This window comes from Garra rufa, chromosome 12 (genome assembly GCF_049309525.1).
Source record: "Garra rufa chromosome 12, GarRuf1.0, whole genome shotgun sequence".
In the NCBI taxonomy this organism is placed as follows: Eukaryota; Metazoa; Chordata; class Actinopteri; order Cypriniformes; family Cyprinidae; genus Garra; species Garra rufa.
This window is the reverse complement of record NC_133372.1, coordinates 6,146,232-6,167,531: the sequence shown is the minus strand read 5'-3', so window position 1 is coordinate 6,167,531 and position 21,300 is coordinate 6,146,232. Positions and strand designations below refer to the sequence as shown.

At 32.3% G+C, this 21,300-nt stretch overlaps 1 protein-coding gene across 1 annotated transcript in view; it reads left to right on the top strand.

Moving 5' to 3' along the window:
- Positions 1-20,211, top strand: part of LOC141346841 (neurobeachin-like protein 1) — a 96,986-nt gene extending 76,775 nt beyond the window's left edge. Inside the window, exons 42-56 of the mRNA XM_073851802.1 lie at positions 550-690; positions 1,425-1,555; positions 2,346-2,455; positions 2,796-2,913; positions 4,478-4,575; positions 4,669-4,785; positions 4,869-4,958; positions 6,587-6,696; positions 6,781-6,953; positions 7,114-7,208; positions 10,948-11,064; positions 12,152-12,313; positions 12,394-12,542; positions 14,801-14,936; positions 18,058-20,211. Of these exons, the coding sequence (XP_073707903.1) occupies positions 550-690; positions 1,425-1,555; positions 2,346-2,455; positions 2,796-2,913; positions 4,478-4,575; positions 4,669-4,785; positions 4,869-4,958; positions 6,587-6,696; positions 6,781-6,953; positions 7,114-7,208; positions 10,948-11,064; positions 12,152-12,313; positions 12,394-12,542; positions 14,801-14,936; positions 18,058-18,159 (1,849 nt within the window). The 3' untranslated portion in view covers positions 18,160-20,211. The remainder of the gene's footprint in view (positions 1-549; positions 691-1,424; positions 1,556-2,345; positions 2,456-2,795; positions 2,914-4,477; positions 4,576-4,668; positions 4,786-4,868; positions 4,959-6,586; positions 6,697-6,780; positions 6,954-7,113; positions 7,209-10,947; positions 11,065-12,151; positions 12,314-12,393; positions 12,543-14,800; positions 14,937-18,057) is intronic.
- The last annotated feature ends 1,089 nt before the right edge of the window (positions 20,212-21,300 follow it).

Genomic DNA, 21,300 nt, shown 5'->3' with positions numbered 1-21,300 from the left:
TCAAACCCTAGTGAGATACCTACCTAGGCAACATTTTTACCAAATAGTTGACTGTATGCATTTGTCACAGATATTAGAATCCCAGAATGCATTGTGGCGCCCATTAAAAGTTGTAATTTAAATAATTTAAAAATACATTATTAATACATTATTTGTATTTACTATGCATTTGTATGTGTCATTAGTTCAGCTACATGCTAACTTCAGACTATTGGAATAATCTTTGAAGTCTCTTATGTTATTATTTATATGCTGTTATAGTATTTCTTGATATTTTGGATTAGCTTTTTTTGTATTTTCAGGTTTCAATTTTATATTTTTGTTTGTAATTTAAGGTTAAGTAATTGTATGCATTATCATGGTACTAAGTTTTAGTTTGTCAACTTTTTTCTAATTTAAGAAGGCAACTTTCTGTTTAGACAGTGAAGCAGTTCACTAGATTTTGGAACAGAGCAAATGTTTTGAAAGTTTGAGTTGATTTTTGAGGTGGCAGTGATTGCAGCTGATGTGCGTAAATGTGGTTGACTGAAAATGGTTTTTAATCTGCAGATATGAGAGTTTTGAAGACCCCACAGGCACCATAGACCGTTTCCACTACGGCACACACTACTCTAACGCCGCTGGAGTCATGCATTACCTCATTAGAGTCGAACCCTTCACATCCCTGCACATCCAGTTGCAGAGTGGAAGGTAATGCTTGCCTAGATTTACATCTTTTTGCCTTTATTGTTCTCTCTTACTGTCTTTCCTCCCTTTCTCTTGTGTCTTTTTATCAACCAGCTCACAATTGTTTTTATTTTGTAAAGCTCTGAAGAAAAAAAGGTTACTGGAGGTTACATAAAGGCATCATATTCCAAGATCTTTAGTAGCATTTTTTTCTTTCAATTATATGTGACCCTGGACCATAAAACCAATCTTACGTAGCACGGGTCTGTTTGTAGCAATAGCCGAAAATACATTTTATGGTTCGATATTATTTTTCTTTTATGCCAAAAATCATGAGGATATTAAGTGAAGATTATGTTCCACGCAGATATTTAGTAAATTTCCTATTGTAAACATATCAAAACTTAATTTTTGATTAGTAATACATGCTAAGAACTTCATTTGGATAACTTTAAAGGTGATTTTCACAGTATTTTAGGCGATTGTCTTAACATTTAGATTTTTTATTTTTTTGCTCCCTTAGATTTCACATTTTCAAATAGTTGTATCTCGGCCAAATATTGTCTCATACATCAATAGAAATGTATTCAGCTTTCAGATGATGTATAAATCTCACTTTTATAAAATTAACCCTTATGACTGGTTTTGTGGTACAGGGTCACATGGTATTTTTTTTAAAGGGTTGCCACATCTTCATATAATCTGTTTTCATTATATGGTTAAAGTTGGTCTGTTGTTGGTTTATCTGTCTGTGGCAGGTTTGACTGTGCTGACCGTCAGTTTCACTCCATTCCTGCTACCTGGCAAACCCTCATGGACAATCCCAACGATGTCAAAGAGCTAATCCCAGAATTCTTTTACTTCCCAGAGTTCTTGGAGAACCAGAACGGTGAGCAGAATCAGCAGAGTGAATTAAAGTCTGATTGAGCTATTATTGCCAATTAAGCTGAAATAGGTTTTTTTTTGTGTTAAAAACTGGGTAAACGTTTTGTGTTGTGGGCTTCATGTTAAAAACAGAAAAGCTCTTTTGTAAAGGGACTAAAAAATATAAAATATGTGAAACCGAAATAATCCCTTTTTATTTCTATTGTGTTAGGGGTTGATTTGACCCACATAAAAATCTAAAAAAATTATTTATTTATTTTTTGCAGTCATTATTTGCACATTGAAAACGGCCTTTAAAAATATGTATTGTAATTGAAATCTATTGGCACAAATAGATGAAGTGCTATAAAAGAAAACACCTAACAGTATCTTTTGGGTGTTTTCGTTCCACTAGTCTGAAAGAACACTTTATGAAGCACCAAAAAGTCCAAAATCTCAAACTTGACAGGTGCATGAAAAAAAAAAAAAAAAAAGTTTTTGCCTGCAGCGTCTCCCCTTTGAGTTTTGAGTATTTCATATTTTGTTTAGTTTTTGTTTGTTTGTTTTTCAAAGTGTTGATTTTTGCCAAATTGCATGGAAACCAATGATGGAGTCAATGCGACCCAACACAAAAGTTGTACGAATTTATAAATCCTTTCCAAATTCTGTATCGAAACTTTGCAGGTACATTCATGACATTAAACGGGCAATATTTACAAAATTGAATGTAGAAATAAATAGTTTAACCAGTGTTTCAAACGCTTCAAAAGCATCTCATTTCTCTTCCACTCTCATTCTCACTCTAATTGTTTTAGGATTTGACCTGGGTCGCTTGCAGATCTCTAAAGAGAGGGTAAATGATGTCATCCTGCCTAAATGGGCCAAATCCCCCGAGGATTTCATCTACAAGCACCGCAAAGCCCTGGTGAGCCTGTTTCTGCTGACCTCATCACAGCTCTTCTCCACTAACCTCAATAGAGAGCCTCCGGGGAGGGATGTGTAATTGAATGCGGCCCGCTCTTAGTATCTGTTTCTGTTCTTCTCAATTCCTTTGCCACTTCTGTCCTATTAAAGCCTGAAGCTGTGAGAAATGGTTTTGTGAAAGTTTACTAAACTAGAACGACAATAAAGTCTTTCCCAGTCTCCTTCTGGCAGATTCCTCTCATAATGATTGATGGCCGCAGGTCTATCCTTAGAGAAATACTGGTTTGAAAGCATATCGTGGGACCATTTTGTTGATGTAGATGATGTGTGTCTGTGTTCAGGAGTCGGAGTATGTGTCGGCCCATCTGCATGAATGGATCGATCTGATATTCGGCTATAAACAGAGGGGCCCGGATGCAGTGGAGGCCCTTAATGTCTTCTACTACTGCACATATGAAGGTATGAAGTCCTACATACAACTAAACAAACTTGAGCAACATTAATTAGATTTTGTATGACAGAGTTTTACAAAGAGTTAATTTTATTACTAATACAGCTTATTAAAATGTTTAAACAATGTACAGTAAACTATTGTTTTTTTAGTTGTTGCATTGATCCATCTATTGTAATAAAGTACTAATACAACAGTTACTGTGCTAGATCTTCAAACTGTGCCACTTCACAAATAATTGAATAACATTTGTTAACAAATATTGTTGCGCTAGACCTCTAACATTTAAAGTTTTACTTTGTAGATCTGTTTTGTTAACAAAATATTAGTTAACACAAAAAGAGAAAATTTGAAATATTTCTTTAGCAGTACTGAAGTTGTTTTAAAGTTACCTAAAGTAAATCTTAAATATAATAACAACCGTTTATTTTAATAAGTAAAAATTTCTATGTAGTGCCATTTAAACTAAAATGATTAACTAATTCTAAACACATTATTTTTTGTTTGAAATAAAGTTGAAATAAAATATATATTAAATAAGAAGCAAACTTAAAAAAAGGAAATTTTAAAAATGTAACAAATTTATAAACACATTGTTAAATGAAATAAAGCTGAAATAAAATGTATATAAAATGAAAAATCCACACTTAAAATAAAAGAAAATTTAAAATGTTGCTTTGTCCGTACTGAAGTTGTATTAAAGTCACTAAAACTTAATCTAAAATCAACTCAAATCTGTTTGAGTAGGTACATATTGTGGTATAATGCACTTTAAACTAGTGTTTTTACTGTAAACTAAAATTCTTAACATAAATTATAAACACATTATTTGTAAATTGAAATAAAGCTGAAATAACCTATATCTTAAATTCAAAATGAAAACTTAAAAAAAAGAAAAGAAAATGATGCTTTGTCAGTACTGAAGTTGTACTAAAGTTACTAAAACTAAATCTGAAATAAAATAAAAACATTTATTTCAGTTGTTAAATATTGTATTATAATGTCCTGTAAACTAGTGTTTTTGTTATAAACTAAAATTATTTCTTTTAGTACACATAATAATGTTATAAATAATAATAATATTAACATAAATAAAATAAATATTTAAACTAAAATGATTAGCGGATTCTAAACAAAATATTTGTTAAATGAAATAAAGCTGAAATAAAAGAAAAAAAATTTATTGGCAGTACTAAAGTAGTACTAAAGTCTAAAATAAAATAAAGCTGAATAGAAAAAATATCCTAAATCTGTGTCAAATTACTTAAACTCAAACAAAAAAAATGAAAATAAAATATAAAGTGAAAATATAAAAATCAAACTGTAAAATATTGAAAAAATATTATAATAATACTAAAACAACTGTTTTAAGTTCTCATGTAATGAAAGTTCAAAACCATTACAGTATTGTATGCCTACTATTTATTTATTTGGTAATAAAACAAGATCTCAGTCAGTCTTTTCACCCTGTTGAGTTTATTTTCCCATAATAACGTTATGATTGCGTTTATAGTGCAAATAGTGTTTGTTCATTTAAATGCAGCTAAATGAAACGGTCTGTGGTTGTTTTAGGGGCTGTTGATCTGGACGCCATCACAGATGAGAAGGAGAGGAAGGCTCTAGAAGGCATGATCAGTAATTTTGGACAGACACCATGCCAGTTACTGAAGGTAATAAGAAGCTCAAATAAAGATCATAAGATGACATAAACATGACCGAGTATGTGTTATTTGATAAGATTTTGTGTGTTAATGTGTGATTAGGAGCCCCATCCCGTACGTCTCTCTCTGGAGGAGCTGGAGAAGAGGAGATCTCGTGTGGACTCCTGTCCTCTCAACATATTCGAGCACCTCACTGAACTCAAATCCTTCTTCATTGAGGTGAGTGCATTAGCTGTAGTTTATGTGTTTGTACAGATGTTGTGACAGATGTGGACTGATGGAGTTTCCTCTCTGTATTTTAGGGCATCAGTGATAATGTGCCGCTGGTTAAAGCCGTTGTCCCTAAGAACCAATCACATTCATTTATCTCACAGGGGAGTCCAGATACTCTGGTAAGTCTGGGTTTGATTAGTTACAGACAGGTTAAGGACACTTGACATCAGAATAGTTTTTTTATTTTTATTAATGAACCTGGTCTGGTGTGCACAATCAATTAGTGTGCATTGATTGATAATATAATTACATTGTACATTTGAAATTAATTTGATATAATAATTGAAAAAAAAAATACTGATAAATTTAAATTAATAAATAAATTTCAGTTTAATTTTTTTTTTAAAAGAAGCAGCCATGTCATAAATGATTATAATAGTATTGGGGTCCTGATAATTTTTTTTTTTTAATGTCTCTGTCCATATTGTAATACATTATACAAATTTGAAATCATTTTCTTTTTTAAATAAATATTTTAATAATTAATAAGTAAAATGAATAAATAAATGTAATATTTTTTCTTATGAGCACAATACGTGGTTTTATTACGTTTTTTCTTATTTTTTATGTAAAAATAAAATATAAATATTAGATGGAAAAACTAGGAAAAACTTGTTGCTTTGGAAAATGACTGAAATTAAAATAAATTGAAAAAATAATAAAAATAATTCTAAATAGAAATATGTATATATTATTTATATATGTATTTTTAAGTATATTTTAAAAACCTTAACAAAATGAATACAACTGAAATCAATATTAAAAACTGAAATTATAAAGCTAATTCAAAATATTAAATGAATAATGTGTAATAAATAAATAAAAAAAAAAAAAAAAAATAAATAACTAAATATTTTTTTTTTAAATATTTTTATAAGCATGATACATGGTAAATTCTGATCACCCTAACAAGTTTTTTTTTTTTTTCACTGGTCTTATTGTGCACAATTAGTAAGTGCGCAGTGTAAAAAATAACAATATAAAATGATCTAAAATAATAATATTTATTTAACTTTAAAATAAATAAAATAGTTCTGACTATAAATGTTCAATTAAATCTTAAAAAAGCAATAAAAATAAAAAATGTTGCTGAAATAAAATAAATTGAAGTACTAAAATTATTAAAACTTAAATAATTCTAAATTGAAATATTATTTTAAATATATTTTTTAAAAACCAATAAAACAATACAAATAAGATGTTGCCTTGACAAATTACTGAAATAAAATAAATTGAAGTACTAAAATGACTAAAACTGAAATAAAAATGAATTAGAATCAGAAATATGCACATATTATCTATATATTTATTTTATCAATTCTAAAAACTAAAAATTTAAAAACTAATTGAAAATATTAAGTAATGTTTAATAATGTGTAATAAATAAATACTTTTTTTTATATATAAGAATGAATTTATTTTATAGCCAAGTGGAAAAAGTGGTAAATTCTGATCGCCCTAACTAGTTTTTTTTTTTGTCACTTGTCTTATTGTGCATAATTTGTAAGTGCACAGTGTAAATAAAATATATAAATATAAAATTATATAAAATAAAAATGTTTATATAACTTTAAAATAAATAAAATGGTTTCAAAAAGTTCATTTATACAATAATAGCATGAATGTGAATAATTCATAAATTACTAATAAATGCATTACAAAAGTCATTCTACATTGTCTTTAATGCCCTCTTAAGTTTCTAGCTGTTATGATACCCTCATAAACAATGTGTTTTTGGTTTATAAAGGTAACTCTGAGCCAGAACTGCTTGATGGGAACTCACGGCTGGCTGCCCTACGACAAGAACATTTCCAACTATTTCACCTTCATCAAAGACCCCACCGTAGCAGGTGTAAAGTAAGTCTCTCTGACGGTTAACATCCTAATATTCTGTTTGTAGCTGCCTTTAACATAACCAACACACTCTTTCTCTCTCTGTAGGACTCAGAGGTTTCTAGCAGGGCCGTTCTCTCCAGGGGTGGAAGTCACTGCTCACCTTTTCGTTGTGTCTCATGACGGGAAGTTGCTCTTCAGTGGAGGCCACTGGGACAACAGCCTGAGAGTAACGTCACTCGTCAAGGGCAAAACAGTGGGGCAGCATATTCGCCACATGGGTAAAGGAAACTGATTCTCATGCCTTTCCTCTGCGGCTTTTCTTTTTTTTTTCTTATTTTCTTTCTTTCTCATGAATAGGCACTTCCAGTATGTACTGTACTCTATGTTCTATAACTGTACTATAATTAATTTATGTCTTTTTTTTTTTTGTCTCGGCAGACATCGTAACGTGTCTGGCCACAGATCACTTTGGGATTCACCTGATCTCTGGCTCTAGAGACACAACCTGTATGGTGTGGCAGGTGCTACAGCAGGTACGTTCTGATTGGTTGTCTTCAAATGACTTGCTTTAATTGGTTATCCTTAAATATGAAGTACATTTTCATGTCGCAATCATGACTTTATTCTATATATTGATACACTGCTGTTCAAAATTTTGGGTTCGGTAAGGTTTTTTTTTTATGTTTTGGAAAGAAATATCTTTTTCTCACCAAGGCTGCATTTATTTAGTATTGTAAAAGCAGTAAAATTGTGAAATAATATTATAATTTAAAACAGCTGTTTTTTTGGTCAGTATCTAATAAAAAGTAATTTATTCCTGTGATGCAACACAGAATTTTCAGCATCATTATTCCTGTCTTAAGTGGTTTATTCTTAAATATGAAGTACATTTTTATTCGCAGTCATGACTTTATTGTAAAAGTTTGGGTTCGGTAAGGTTTTTTTATGTTTTTGAAATAAGTCTCTTTTGCTCACCAAGGCTGCAATTATTTAATTCAGTAAAAGCAGTAAAATTGTGAAATAATATTACAATTTAAAACAGTTGTTTTCTATGTTAGTATCTTTCAAAATGTAATTTATTCCTGTGATGCAAAGCTAAATTTTCAGCATCATTACCCCTGTCTTTAATGCCATATGATCCTTTAGAAATCATTCTGCTGCTGAAGAGAAAAAACATAGTTTTGTAGAAAATATAATTCATATAGTTCAGGATTTGTTGATTAATTCAAAGTTGAAAAGAACAGCATTTGAAATGGAACTGTTTAGTAACATGAATGTAAATTTTAGACAATTTAGTGCATCTTACTGACCCAGATTTTTGAATGGATGTGACTCATTAATTAGCATTAAGAAAAATTAATTTGAATATTTAAAATTATATTATAATTATAAATTAGAAAATAATAAATTATGCTTGTTTTCTTTTTCTTTTTTAAAAATGACCCTATAACACTTGCATTCTCTATTCTTTTGACTTGTTTTTTTATATTTATTTATTTTAAAAAAGAACCCTCTAACACTAGCATTCTCTACACTTTTTCTATTCTTTTGACTTGTTTTTTTTTATTTAATTTTTATTAGAAAAATAACCCTCTAACACTAGCATTTTCTATTCTTTTTCTATTCTTTTGGCTTGTTTTCTTTACATTTATAAAAAAAATCCTCTAACACTAGCATTCTTTTTACTTTTTCTATTCTTTCGGCTTGTTTTCTTTATATTTATTAAAAAAAACTCTAACACTAGCTGTTGAATATGTGGTGTTATAATATCCAAAGTTCTTTAAAACTGTAGAAACTTGGTGGTGTGTCTGATTAAAACACTGAAAGATACCAGTCCTTTGCTCTCTTTTATTCCACTGAAGTGAAGAATCATAAATCTTTAACAATTAACATGACACGTAGTTCACATGGAGCAGGACTACCATGATGGACATGATGACAGGATGCACAGGATACACAACAGGATGGTTTTAAGTCACTACAAACAATATAAAAAGAGAATCAAACTCATACAAACAACTCATCAATAAACATCAATATTGTACTCAATTCAAACAAGGATTGAATATCCAAACAATTCAAATAAACAAATTCAAACTATACAATGAGCAAACAAACTTACTTAACACATCCTAAGGAAAGGACTCAAAGGACATGGTTGGGTGCCCATTCAAACACCCACACCTCACCAAGGCAGAAAAGGGACAAAGGAAGGAAGTGAGGTCTATTTATAGACCTCAACCAGGGGGATTATGGGTAATGTAGTGCACCAGATATGGGTTCACCCTAATCGTAGTTTACTAGGAATTGTGGGTAATGTAGTACAAATAAAAGTAAGGGAAAAATAAGAAAAAAAACACAACAACAAATGAGTCAAATTCACAACACTAGCGTTCTCTATTCTTTTTCTATTATTTTGGCTTTTTCTTTATATTTATTTATTTAAAAAGAAACCTGTAACACTTGCATTCTCTATACTTTTTCTATTCTTTCGGATTGTTTTCTTTATATTTATTTTAAAAAAAAATCCTCTAACACTAGCGTTCTCTATTCTTTTTCTATTTTTTCAACTTGTTTTCTTTATATTTATTAATAAAAAATAACCCCCTAACACTAGCATTCTCTATATTTTTTTCTGTTCTTTTGACTTGTTTTCTTTATATTTATTTATTAAAAAAAAAACACTTGCTATGTATTGTGCATTACAGTAACCAAGAATTTTCATATTATTGGTCTTTTGTTGTTTTTGATTGCTTCTATTGTCTTAATTTGTAAGTCGCTTTGGATAAAAGTGTTTAGTAACATGAATGTAAATTTTAGACAATTTAGTGCATCTTTGCTAAGAAAAGGTATTTTAAAAAAATCTTACTGACCCAGATTTTTGAATGGATGTGACTCATTAATTAGCATTAAGAAAAATTAATTTGAATATTTAAAATTATATTATAATTATAAATTAGAAAATAATAAATTATGCTTGTTTTCTTTTTCTTTTTTAAAAATGACCCTATAACACTTGCATTCTCTATTCTTTTGACTTGTTTTTTTATATTTATTTATTTTAAAAAAGAACCCTCTAACACTAGCATTCTCTACACTTTTTCTATTCTTTTGACTTGTTTTTTTATTTAATTTTTATTAGAAAAATAACCCTCTAACACTAGCATTTTCTATTCTTTTTCTATTCTTTTGGCATGTTTTCTTTATATTTATAAAAAAAATCCTCTAACACTAGCATTCTTTATACTTTTTCTATTCTTTCGGCTTGTTTTCTTTATATTTATTAAAAAAAAACTCTAACACTAGCGTTCTCTATTCTTTTTCTATTATTTTGGCTTTTTTCTTTATATTTATTTATTTAAAAAGAAACTTTTAACACTAGCATTCTCTATACTTTTTCTATTCTTTCGGATTGTTTTCTTTATATTTATTTAAAAAGAAACTTTTAACACTAGCATTCTCTATACTTTTTCTATTCTTTCGGATTGTTTTCTTTATATTTATTTAAAAAAAAAATAATCCTCTAACACTAGCGTTCTCTATTCTTTTTCTATTCTTTTGACTTGTTTTTTTTATTTAATTTTTATTAGAAAAATAACCCTCTAACACTAGCATTTTCTATTCTTTTTCTATTATTTTGGCATGTTTTCTTTATATTTATAAAAAAAATCCTCTAACACTAGCATTCTTTATACTTTTTCTATTCTTTCGGCTTGTTTTCTTTATATTTATAAAAATAACCCTCTAACACTAGCATTCTCTATACTTTTTCTATTCTTTCGGATTGTTTTCTTTATATTTATTTTAAAAAAAATAATCCTCTAACACTAGCGTTCTCTATTCTTTTTCTATTCTTTCAGCTTGTTTTCTTTATATTTATTAATAAAAAATAACCCCCTAACACTGGCATTCTCTATATTTTTTCTGTTCTTTTGGCTTGTTTTCTTTATATTTATAAAAAAAAAAAAAACACTTGCTATGTATTGTGCATTACAGTAACCAAGACTTGTCATCGCATTTTCATATTATTGGTCTTTTGTTGTTTTTGATTGCTTCTATTGTCTTAATTTGTAAGTCGCTTTGGATAAAAGTGTCTTCTAAATGACTAAATGTAATGCAAATGTGATTGGTAATGCTCTTTTGGAAAATACTTCTTCACTTGTGTTACATAATATAATGAAGAAACGTTTTTATTCTGGAATTATATAAAGAAGAGGTTTGTATTTCTTCTGCAGTGTTTGGAAGTAAGCTTAACTTATTCTGTTTTTGAAGGGAGGAGCTCCGGTGGGTCTGTCCCATAAGCCGGTGCAGGTGTTGTACGGACACACAGATGAAGTTGTGAGTGTGTCTATCAGTACAGAATTGGACATGGCAGTCTCTGGATCACGGGTGAGAATCATCTCTCACAGAATCACTCAAAAACAATGTGTACTGCTCACTCCTGTTTAGTATTCAGCAATTGACACTGGCATTGTGCCTCATTTCTAATGAGAAAGGCTCAGCCGGTCATAATACAAAACAAATACTTAAAGGAGAAGTTCACTTCCAGAACAAAAATTTACAGGTAATTTACTCACTCCCTTGTCATCCAAGATGTTCATGTGTCTCTTCAGTCAGAAAGAAATTGTTGTTTGAGGAAAACATTTCAGGATTTCTCTCCATCTAGTGGACTTCAATGGTGTCCCCGAGTTTGAACTTCCAAAATGCAGTTTAAATGCAGCTTCAAAGGACTCTGAACAATCCCAGACGAGGAAGAAGGGTCTTCTCTAGCGAAATGATCGGTTATTTTCTTTAAAAATATATTTATATACTTTTTACCTTAAAGGTTTGTCTTGTCTAGCTCTGTGTAAACTCTGTGTATTCCTGTTCAAGACAGTTAGTGTAGGTTGAAAACTCCCGTCTTATTTTCTTCTCCAACTTCAAAATCATCAGTTTTACCTTTTTTTGTAAAGGCCGTTGGATCTTCTTTGCATGTTCACTTTGTAAAAACTGGGACTGTACTTCTGCAGTGAGGTAGGACAATTTTGAAGTTGGAGAAAAAATTGAGATGGGAGTTTTTTTTTTGACATACCCTCACTGTCTTGAACTGGAATACTTAGAGCTAGACAAGAAGAGCAATTGAAGTTAAAAAGTCTATAAATTGTAATTTAAAAAAAAACATAAGTGATAAGACCCTTCTTCCTCATTTGGGATTGTTTAGAGCGCTTTAAAGCTGCATTTATTCTGCATTTTTGAAGTTCAAAATCGGGGGCACCACAGAAGTCCACTATATGGAGAGAAATCCTGAAATGTTTTCCTCAAAAAACATAATTTCTTTATGACTGAAGAAAGAAAGACATGAACATTTTGGATGACGAGGGGGTGAGTAAATTATCTGTACATTTTTGTTCTGGAAGTGGAAGATGTTTGAACTGTAACTTTATCAGGGAGTAGAAGGTCATACAAAAATGTAAAGAGCAGTTTGTGTGTGTCACAGGATGGGACGGTGATCATTCACACTGTTCGGCGGGGTCAGTACATGCGCTGTCTGAGGCCGCCGTGTGAGAGCTCTCTGCCCATGTCCATCATGCACCTGGCTGTGTCCTGGGAGGGACATCTAGTGGTGCACACCTGTGTAGAGAGCAAAGCCACACTGAAGGTATCAAACACACCCAGTTCCCTTTCTCCACACACATTTCTGTGCCCATGTAAACTGATTCCCCTTTTGTGTGTGTTCAGGATAAGAACGCCCTGCACCTGTATTCTGTGAATGGGAAACACCTGTGTAGCGCTCCTCTGAAGGAGCAGGTGACAGACATGTGTGTTTCAGGAGAACATGTCATCATTGGCAGCGAACAGGGGTTCCTGTCTGTCAGAGATCTGTACAGGTAAACCATAATCTGCTGCTTTTTCATGTTACATCATGCATCAGCTTTCTAAAACAAGAAGAAAGTAATGACTCTGGAGTGTTATTATGACAATGTCTGCCTTGCGAATGATAAAGTGTTTGCATTGAAGGATTCTATCTATCTATCTATCTATCTATCTATCTATCTATCTATCTATCTATCTATCTATCTATCTATCTATCTATCTATCTATCTATCTGTTATATCGTTATATCTATCCTTCTATCTATCCTTCTGTCTATCGTTATATCTATCGTTCTATCTATCGTTATATCTATCGTTATATCGTTCTGTCTTTCTATCGTTCTATTGTTCTATCTATCGTTATATCGTTCTATTGTTCTATCTATCGTTATATCGTTATATCTTTCTATCTATCCTTCTGTCTATCGTTCTATCTATCGTTATATCTTTCTATCTATCCTTCTGTCTATCGTTCTATCTATCGTTCTATCTATCGTTATATCTATCGTTATATCGTTCTGTCTTTCTATCGTTCTATTGTTCTATCTATCGTTATATCGTTCTATTGTTCTATCTATCGTTATATCGTTATATCCTTCTATCTATCCTTCTGTCTATCGTTATATCTATCGTTCTATCTATCGTTATATCTATCGTTATATCGTTCTGTCTTTCTATCGTTCTATTGTTCTATCTATCGTTATATCGTTCTATTGTTCTATCTATCGTTATATCGTTATATCTTTCTATCTATCCTTCTGTCTATCGTTCTATCTATCGTTATATCTTTCTATCTATCCTTCTGTCTATCGTTCTATCTATCGTTCTATCTATCGTTATATCTATCGTTATATCGTTCTGTCTTTCTATCGTTCTATTGTTCTATCTATCGTTATATCGTTCTATTGTTCTATCTATCGTTATATCGTTATATCCTTCTATCTATCCTTCTGTCTATCGTTATATCTATCGTTCTATCTATCGTTATATCTATCGTTATATCGTTCTGTCTTTCTATCGTTCTATTGTTCTATCTATCGTTATATCGTTCTATTGTTCTATCTATCGTTATATCGTTATATCTTTCTATCTATCCTTCTGTCTATCGTTCTATCTATCGTTCTATCTATCGTTATATCTATCGTTATATCTATCGTTATATCGTTATATCTTTCTATCTATCCTTCTGTCTATCGTTCTATCTATCGTTCTATCTATCGTTATATCTATCGTTATATCTATCGTTATATCGTTCTATCTTTCTATCGTTCTATCGTTATATCGTTCTATTGTTCTATCTATCGTTATATCGTTCTATCTATCGTTATATCGTTCTATTGTTCTATCTATCGTTATATCGTTCTATCTATCGTTCTATCTATTGTTCTATTGTTCTATCTATCGTTCTATCTATTGTTCTATCGTTCTATCTATCGTTCTGTCTATCTATTGTTCTATCGTTCTTTTTATCATTCTATCGTTCATTAGTTCATTCGTTCTATCCATTGTTTGTTCCTTCTATCCATTGTTTGTTCGTTCTGTTGTTCTATCTATTGTTCTATAGTTCATTTGTTCATTCGTTTGCTATCTGTCTATCTGTTTCTATCTATCTGTTTATCTACCTATGAATTGTTCATTCGTTCTATCTGTCATTCTATCATTCCGGCATTCGTTCTATCATTTTATTTATCTATAGTTCTATCGTTCAGTTGTTCATTCTAACTATCGTTCTGTCTATCTATAGTTATGTATAGTCTCTTATGCTCACCAAAGCTGCATTTATGTGCTCAAAAATATAGTAAAATCACTTACAATTTTACAATTTTAAATAACTGTTTTATATTCTAATATATTTTCAAATTGTAATTTATTCCTGTGATCAAAACTGAATTTTCAGCATCATTACTTCAGTCTTCATTTTCACATTATCCTTCAGAAATTATTTGAATATGCAGATTTTTAGTAGAGTTAAAGTTGGCATTAAATCTGTTCCCATATATGGAAACTTAATGAGACTTTAGCACTCAATTAAAGGTATAGTTCACCCAAAATTGGACACTGTCATCATTGACTCACCATCAAACCTATATGACTATCTTTCATCTGCTGAACACAAAAGAAGATATTTTAAAGAGTGTTAATAAATGAAACAAAAAAATGGAAGCAAATGGGGACCTGAAACTGTTTTGTTACTGTTTGGATTGTAAGCAAGTACAATAGTTTTTTTCTTGAACTTGATCATAACACATCCTCTCTCCCGTTTACCGTGGCAGTTTGGCTTTGTGCGTTTCGCCGATGGCGATGCGGGTGCCCATCCGGTGCGTGTCTGTGACCAAGGAGCAATCTCATGTGCTGGTGGGACTCAATGATGGCAAACTGATCGTGGTGGGCGTCGGGAAACCCGCAGAGGTAAAAAACTCCTTCAGGAACTACATCACCCAGAGGATGGAGGGCTCGCCTCTCATGAACACGCTGCGTGTGCGATCGCCCGCACGCCTGCTGCATCTCAGAGACCAGAATACGTTCAGCCCTGACATCATCTGAGAGAACTATTCAAGTCAAGTTCAGATACATAAAGTACATGTTTACCTAAGCCAGAGGTTCTCAACTCTGGCCCTCGAGGTCCACTTTCCTGCAGAGTTTATCTCCAACCTTGGTCAAACTCACCTGCCTGTAACTTTCTAGTAATGATGAAGAGCTTGATTAGCTTGTTCAGGTGTGTTTGATTAGGGTTGGAGCTAAACTCTGCAGGAAAATGGACCTCGAGGGCCAGAGTTGAGAACTCCTGACCTAAGCTATCGGAAAAAAAATCATAACTCTTCCTATAAAAGAATAGATTTAAAAAATAATTATTTATTTACTTATTAATCATTTATTTTTTTTGAAAACATGCCCAAAGTAGTAGTGCCAGATTGAACTAACTTTTTAGCAAACTTGTCCCCAAATTATCAATTGATCACATAATACATCGTAATAACATAACAATGCATTGGAACTGTTGCCAAGGATTTTTATCTTGAGCATTTGTTGTGTAATCAGTGGTAATTGTGTGAAGAGTTAATGTTTTTGGATAGGTTTGCTGTTGGTTTCATATTTCTCTTAACAGTTGGAGTTGTAACCTAACCAAAACACCACCTCATGATACTACTAACATTGCTAGGAATAATATGATATAACAATAGGATAATAACGATAGTAATCATAAATAACTCGTAGCATCACACTCATTCTAGAATAACTGTAAAACTGAAGTCATTAGAGGAGGGTTTTGATGTATTTTTTTTCTCTACAGAGAATATTTATGACTGAATGCACAGGTATTGATGCCAAACACTGAAGCTATTTTTTTTTTATATTCCAAACAATGCAAAGCGTTCTCAAGGATTTTCTCCTAAATATCACTAGCTCAAATAGTAGCATTTGGGCTGCTACATTAGATGAATATGGAAAATACAGCCCTGAAACATACTCTACACAAGTACACACTCTTGTAGCTACGCAAGCTCAATTTCACACATTAGTGTTTTTCCGAAATGTAAAGTAACTGAAGCCAGATTATTATTAGTACTATTAACTTTATATTGACATTTCAATTTTTAAATACCATGCTTATTGTCTTTTTCTATGGCCATAAGGGGTGCTTTAATGGATATTAGCATGAACTGACTACTTCTACAGTCTCTTTACTCTTTCTGAGCACATCAAAGTTAATCGTATAGCTATTTTCTTAAATTATTGCACATCATTTGATATAAATCCTATCGCCCCCTTGAGTTCTGAGATTAGTCAAGGTGAATGTAGTCTCTTCCTCAGAAAAGTGGAAAACACTGACTCGGTTTGCCACTTTCAGTCTGTCGCACCTTTCTTCCAAGCATTTGTGTTTTGCATACTTGTGTAGAGCATGTTTCTGGCCTAAGGTGTCAGTTCAGACTTACGGGGTTTGTATACACACATAGTCAGTACATACAATTACACAGCCCTGCATCTTAAAAAACAATTCTGCTGATTTGCAAAAAAAAAAAAAGAAGTAATTTGAGTTTAAAAATAGCTGTAACAACTTTCCATTAAGTAAGGTTTTTTCATAAAATAAGAATAAGTATTTTTCAAATATATTTTGAAATATAGATATATTTATCACCTTTAACTAATGTACCAAAATAATGCTTAACCCAGTTAAGTCTCAAAGGCTTTGAGTTAAATGACAAAAGAAGTATTCAAAATGTATTATTTCAATTACAATCTGGAAACCAGTGGAATATGTTCAAATACTCCATTTAATGTTAAAGAACTTTACAAAATAAGCTTTGCTCACAAAATTTGTAATTTTCTGTCACTGTTTGGATGTAGTAAAACTATGGAAGTCTGTTTCCGCCACTGAATAATAAATAGAAAAGATAATTGTGACTTTTTATCATGCAATTGTGAGTTTACGTCTCGCAATCCAGGCTTTTTTTTCTCAGAGTCAGAATTGCATGATACTAATTGCAAATCTGACTTTTTTCTTAGAATTGTGAGATATAAACTCGGACTTGTGAGTTATAAAGTCGCTATTGGATGTGATTAATCGTGATTAATCGTGATTAATTGTTTGACAGCCCTAAAAAAAATACAAATTGTGACTTCATATCTTGCAATTCTGACGTTATGACTTTTTCGAGTTTATATCTCACAATTCTGAGAAAAAAGTCAGAATTGCAAGAAAAACATTCAGAATTGAGAGATGTAATCTCACAATTGTGAGTTCTGAGAAAAAATTAAGAATTGTAACTTCATGTCTCGCAATTTAAAAAAAAGTCAGAATTGTGAGAAAAACATTCAGAATTGAAAGATATAAACTCACAATTGTGACTTCATATCTTGCAATTCTGACATAATGACTTAAAATTTCGAGTTTATATCTCACAATTCTGGAAAAAAGTCGGAATTGCGAGAAAAAAGGCAGAATTGAGAGATATAAACTCTCACAATTGTGAGTACTGCGAAAAAAATTAAGATTTGTATCCCAATTCTGACTTAAAACTCGGTAATGTGAAAATTGGCTGAGAATTGAACAAATAATTGCAACCTGGCTCGAGTGAGTGGAAAATGTGAAATATGTCTTTGTGGCATTTTTTAGGGCACAATGCATCACTTCTTCACCTTGCAAATGGTAAAGTCAAAAGCAAAAGTGCTACAAAATGCAAATTTTTTTGAGAAAGACAAAAAATTCACTGTTTTTTGCAATCAGCAGCCCAAAATAAGTAAGAAATGAGTATTGTATTTCATTCAGCAAACATGATGCAGGGCGGTGTTATCATTTCCTTATCTCATCTTCTTTTTTGAGTTACCTCACTTGAAATGCACATTTTGATTTTGCACTAACCTCAAAATGAATCCAGCACAGATGATCTCACGTGCACTCATCGATCATCTATTTTTCCCCTTCACTGTTCACCTCCTTTACTTTTATCCTTCACTTCCCTCTCCTCTCCTCTCCTCTCCTCTCCTCTCCTCTCCTCTCCTCTCCTCTCCTCTCCTCTCCATTCCTCAGATGCGTTCTGGCCAGATTACGAGGAAACTCTGGGGCTCCAGTAAGCGTCTCACTCAGATCTCGTCTGGAGAAACAGAGTATCACACCCATGAGCAGCCCTGATCCCGCCCCCTGATTGGCCCACTGCCCTGTCAATCATCCAAATCCATTGTTTCAGTTTGTAGGATGGCTCTCTCCTCTTACTGAAACAATTTGAAGGACTTAATATCACCTGTATGCAAATCTGTGTGTGTGTGTGTGTGTGTTGAGCCAAACAAATGCGTGTTCCCTCGTGTTGGTGTAGATGTGCAGTTGGACTGGTGCGGGCACCATCTAACTGCGTGTGTGAATTCTGTGAAAACCCTCCCTGAACCCGCCCTCTCTGTCGTTTTCCACCATTAACACAGTTATCATTCATCATCAGTTGTTTTTGTCATGTCTACGTTCACAATGTGTTCAGTAGGTGTCCAGTTATTCATTCGTTTCTTTAGTGGCCTTGACATACTTGACCAGACTTTCATAGTGGACACAGGCATTATTTATTTGCACAGACCTCGAAAAGTGGGTGATAATTTACACCAGTGTAATTCACAATACATATAACATATTCTGTTTCAACAGACCAACACCTTTTATAGCAAAACTGACATGTGTGGGATGCAAACGCTGATTTTTATTGTGCGTAATTGTTGAATGTTGTCATTCATTACTTGAATCGTGATGTAGTTATTTTAATGAAGAATGCAAGATTTCAATTTGTCGTTGATGTAGCCATTCTACAGATCTGAAGGTTTTTGTTTGATAAAACACTACAAATACAAAGGGGAGAAGTTTGGAAGGGCTTTGTGAGACACGACAGTAAGCAATACAGTTCAATGAACGCTTATTGAAGCATTCCACTGGCTAAACGATGCTCCGCAGTCTTCCTTGAATCCAAACTGAGCACTACATAGAGGAGGTACTCGCGTACCGTGGGACAGCTAGAACCAATGCAGCATAGTTTGATAGTCAGGTGAGATGCTGTTTCCCCTCCTCTTTTATATTTCTAAGCCATGCAGTCTTCGTTTACTATGCAGGTAAACTTCTAGAGAATTCTGAATTATTGCTCCATTTGCAGTTTATTTCTTCATCTTAGGCTGGAGATGTACATGTTTCCATTACAAGAATGCACCACAGTAATCATAGCTTCTGGCAAAATACCTTTATTATATTCATGTTTGTATGAAACGAATTAAGCTTTTTGCATAGTGATAATAACAGGCATTTGGCTGGAAGCTATCATTACCATGCTGTTTTTTAGTCAGGGTTTAGTTAGTTTAGTTCTCATTTTCGTACACATGTCTTTCTGAGTGACGACATTCATTCCTTTACTAAGGACGGTTGTTTTAAAACTTCTAAGTCAGTAATATGAAGATGTTAATGTTAATGAAGATACTAATACCAAAATGCAGATGTCTTTATCAGGATGTTCATTTTGTCTTGTGTGTTGTATGTTCTTCCATATATGTGCTTTAGTTTGCGATGGTGCTGAAGTTTAGATTTGAAGTCGGAATCGGAGCGAGTTATGTTTCGTTTTCTGTCACAAAGTGCTCCCTGCATCTGCTGGTGGTTTGGAAATAAGTTATACCAAGAGATTTAAAGCTTTGATTTCTTTACATTTCTTCAATGTTTTTAGACTCTCAATGCCATTTTTTATTTTACAAATCAGAGATTCCAGAGGTGGCTGTTTTTATTCACATATCTGTATGTATATCTGTTTTTCTTTGTTTAATTAAATGAATGGAGTGCCTTTTTTTTAATCTGTCGTCATGCAAGTTAGACTCTATGATCTGAACTCTACAGCATGACCTTTTGTGACCCCTGTGGACAGCATTGGTTTCTTTAGGAACCAGACAAACTTCAGCAGTGACTCCTCCGTCATATCAGACCTGTGACTTACTGAGCTGCTTTTATTTTTGCCGTCACTAATGTATGTGTGTGTAAATCTGTGCTTATTTATGAATCCAGTATGAAAATGTACAGCATGAATTTTATTTCTGTTTATGAATTGTATTTTTTTGCACTTTCCAGGTACGACAAATTGTAAGAGATTGTTTTAAATGTCTCCTTGATCTGTACAGAGAAACTGCTTTGTTATACGTGAAGATTTATCATTAAAGCCCTGTTTAAAAGTCACTCTGACATGTTTTTTAAGTGAATAATAATTTGTAAAGTTGAGGTCAAAAGTTGACATCCCCCTTTCAGAATCTGAATTATTTTACCAAAATAAGAGGGATCATACATTTCACATGAAAGAGATTTACATTTAGTCCACAAGAGAAAATAATAGTTGAATTTATAAAAATGACCCTGTTCAAAAGTTTACACCCCCTTGATTCTTAATACTGTGTTACCTGAATGATCCACAGCTGTGTTTTTGGGGAATTTTATTTAGTGATAGTTGTTCATGAGTCCCTTGTTTGTCCTGAACAGTTAAACTGTCTGCTGTTCTTCAGAAAAATCCTCCAGGACCCACAAATTCTTTGGGTTTCCAGCTTTTTTGTGTATTTGAACACTTTCTAACAATGACTGTATGGTTTTGAGATCCATCTTTTCACACTGAGGACAACTCATATGCAATCATTACTGAAGGTTCAAACACTCACTGATGCTCCAGAGAGAAATAACATGCATTAAGAGGTCAATTTAACTTATTTTGTCTTCTGGGAAACATTTGAGTATCTTCTGTAGTCTCTGAAAGGGCAGTACTAAATGAAAAAAAAAAAAAAAAAAAAAAAAGATATTTATGAAAAATAAGAAAAATGTACACATCTCCATTCTGTTCATAAGTTTTCACCCCCGGCTCTTAATGCATGGTTTTTCCTTCTGGAGCATCAGTGAGTGTTTGAACCTTCTGTAATAGTTGCATATGAGTCCCTCAGTTGTCTTCAGTGTGAAAAGATGGATTTCAAAATCCTACAGTCATTGTTGGAAAGGGTTCAAATACATAATGCTGGAAAACCAAATAATTTGTGGGATCTAAAGGATTTTTCTGAAGAACAGCAGGCAGTTTAACTGTTTAGGACAAACAAGGGACTCATGGGGACATTATAGCATTAATATGAGTCGTTTAATTCAGGAGACACAGTGTATGCTTCTGTGTGCATCATTGGATTTTAATTAAAAAAATATCACATAATATATTTTTATCAGTACGTTTTATTTATGTATATGTTATATATTTCAAACAAGAGTACAAATAATACAGAACATTAGAACAATACA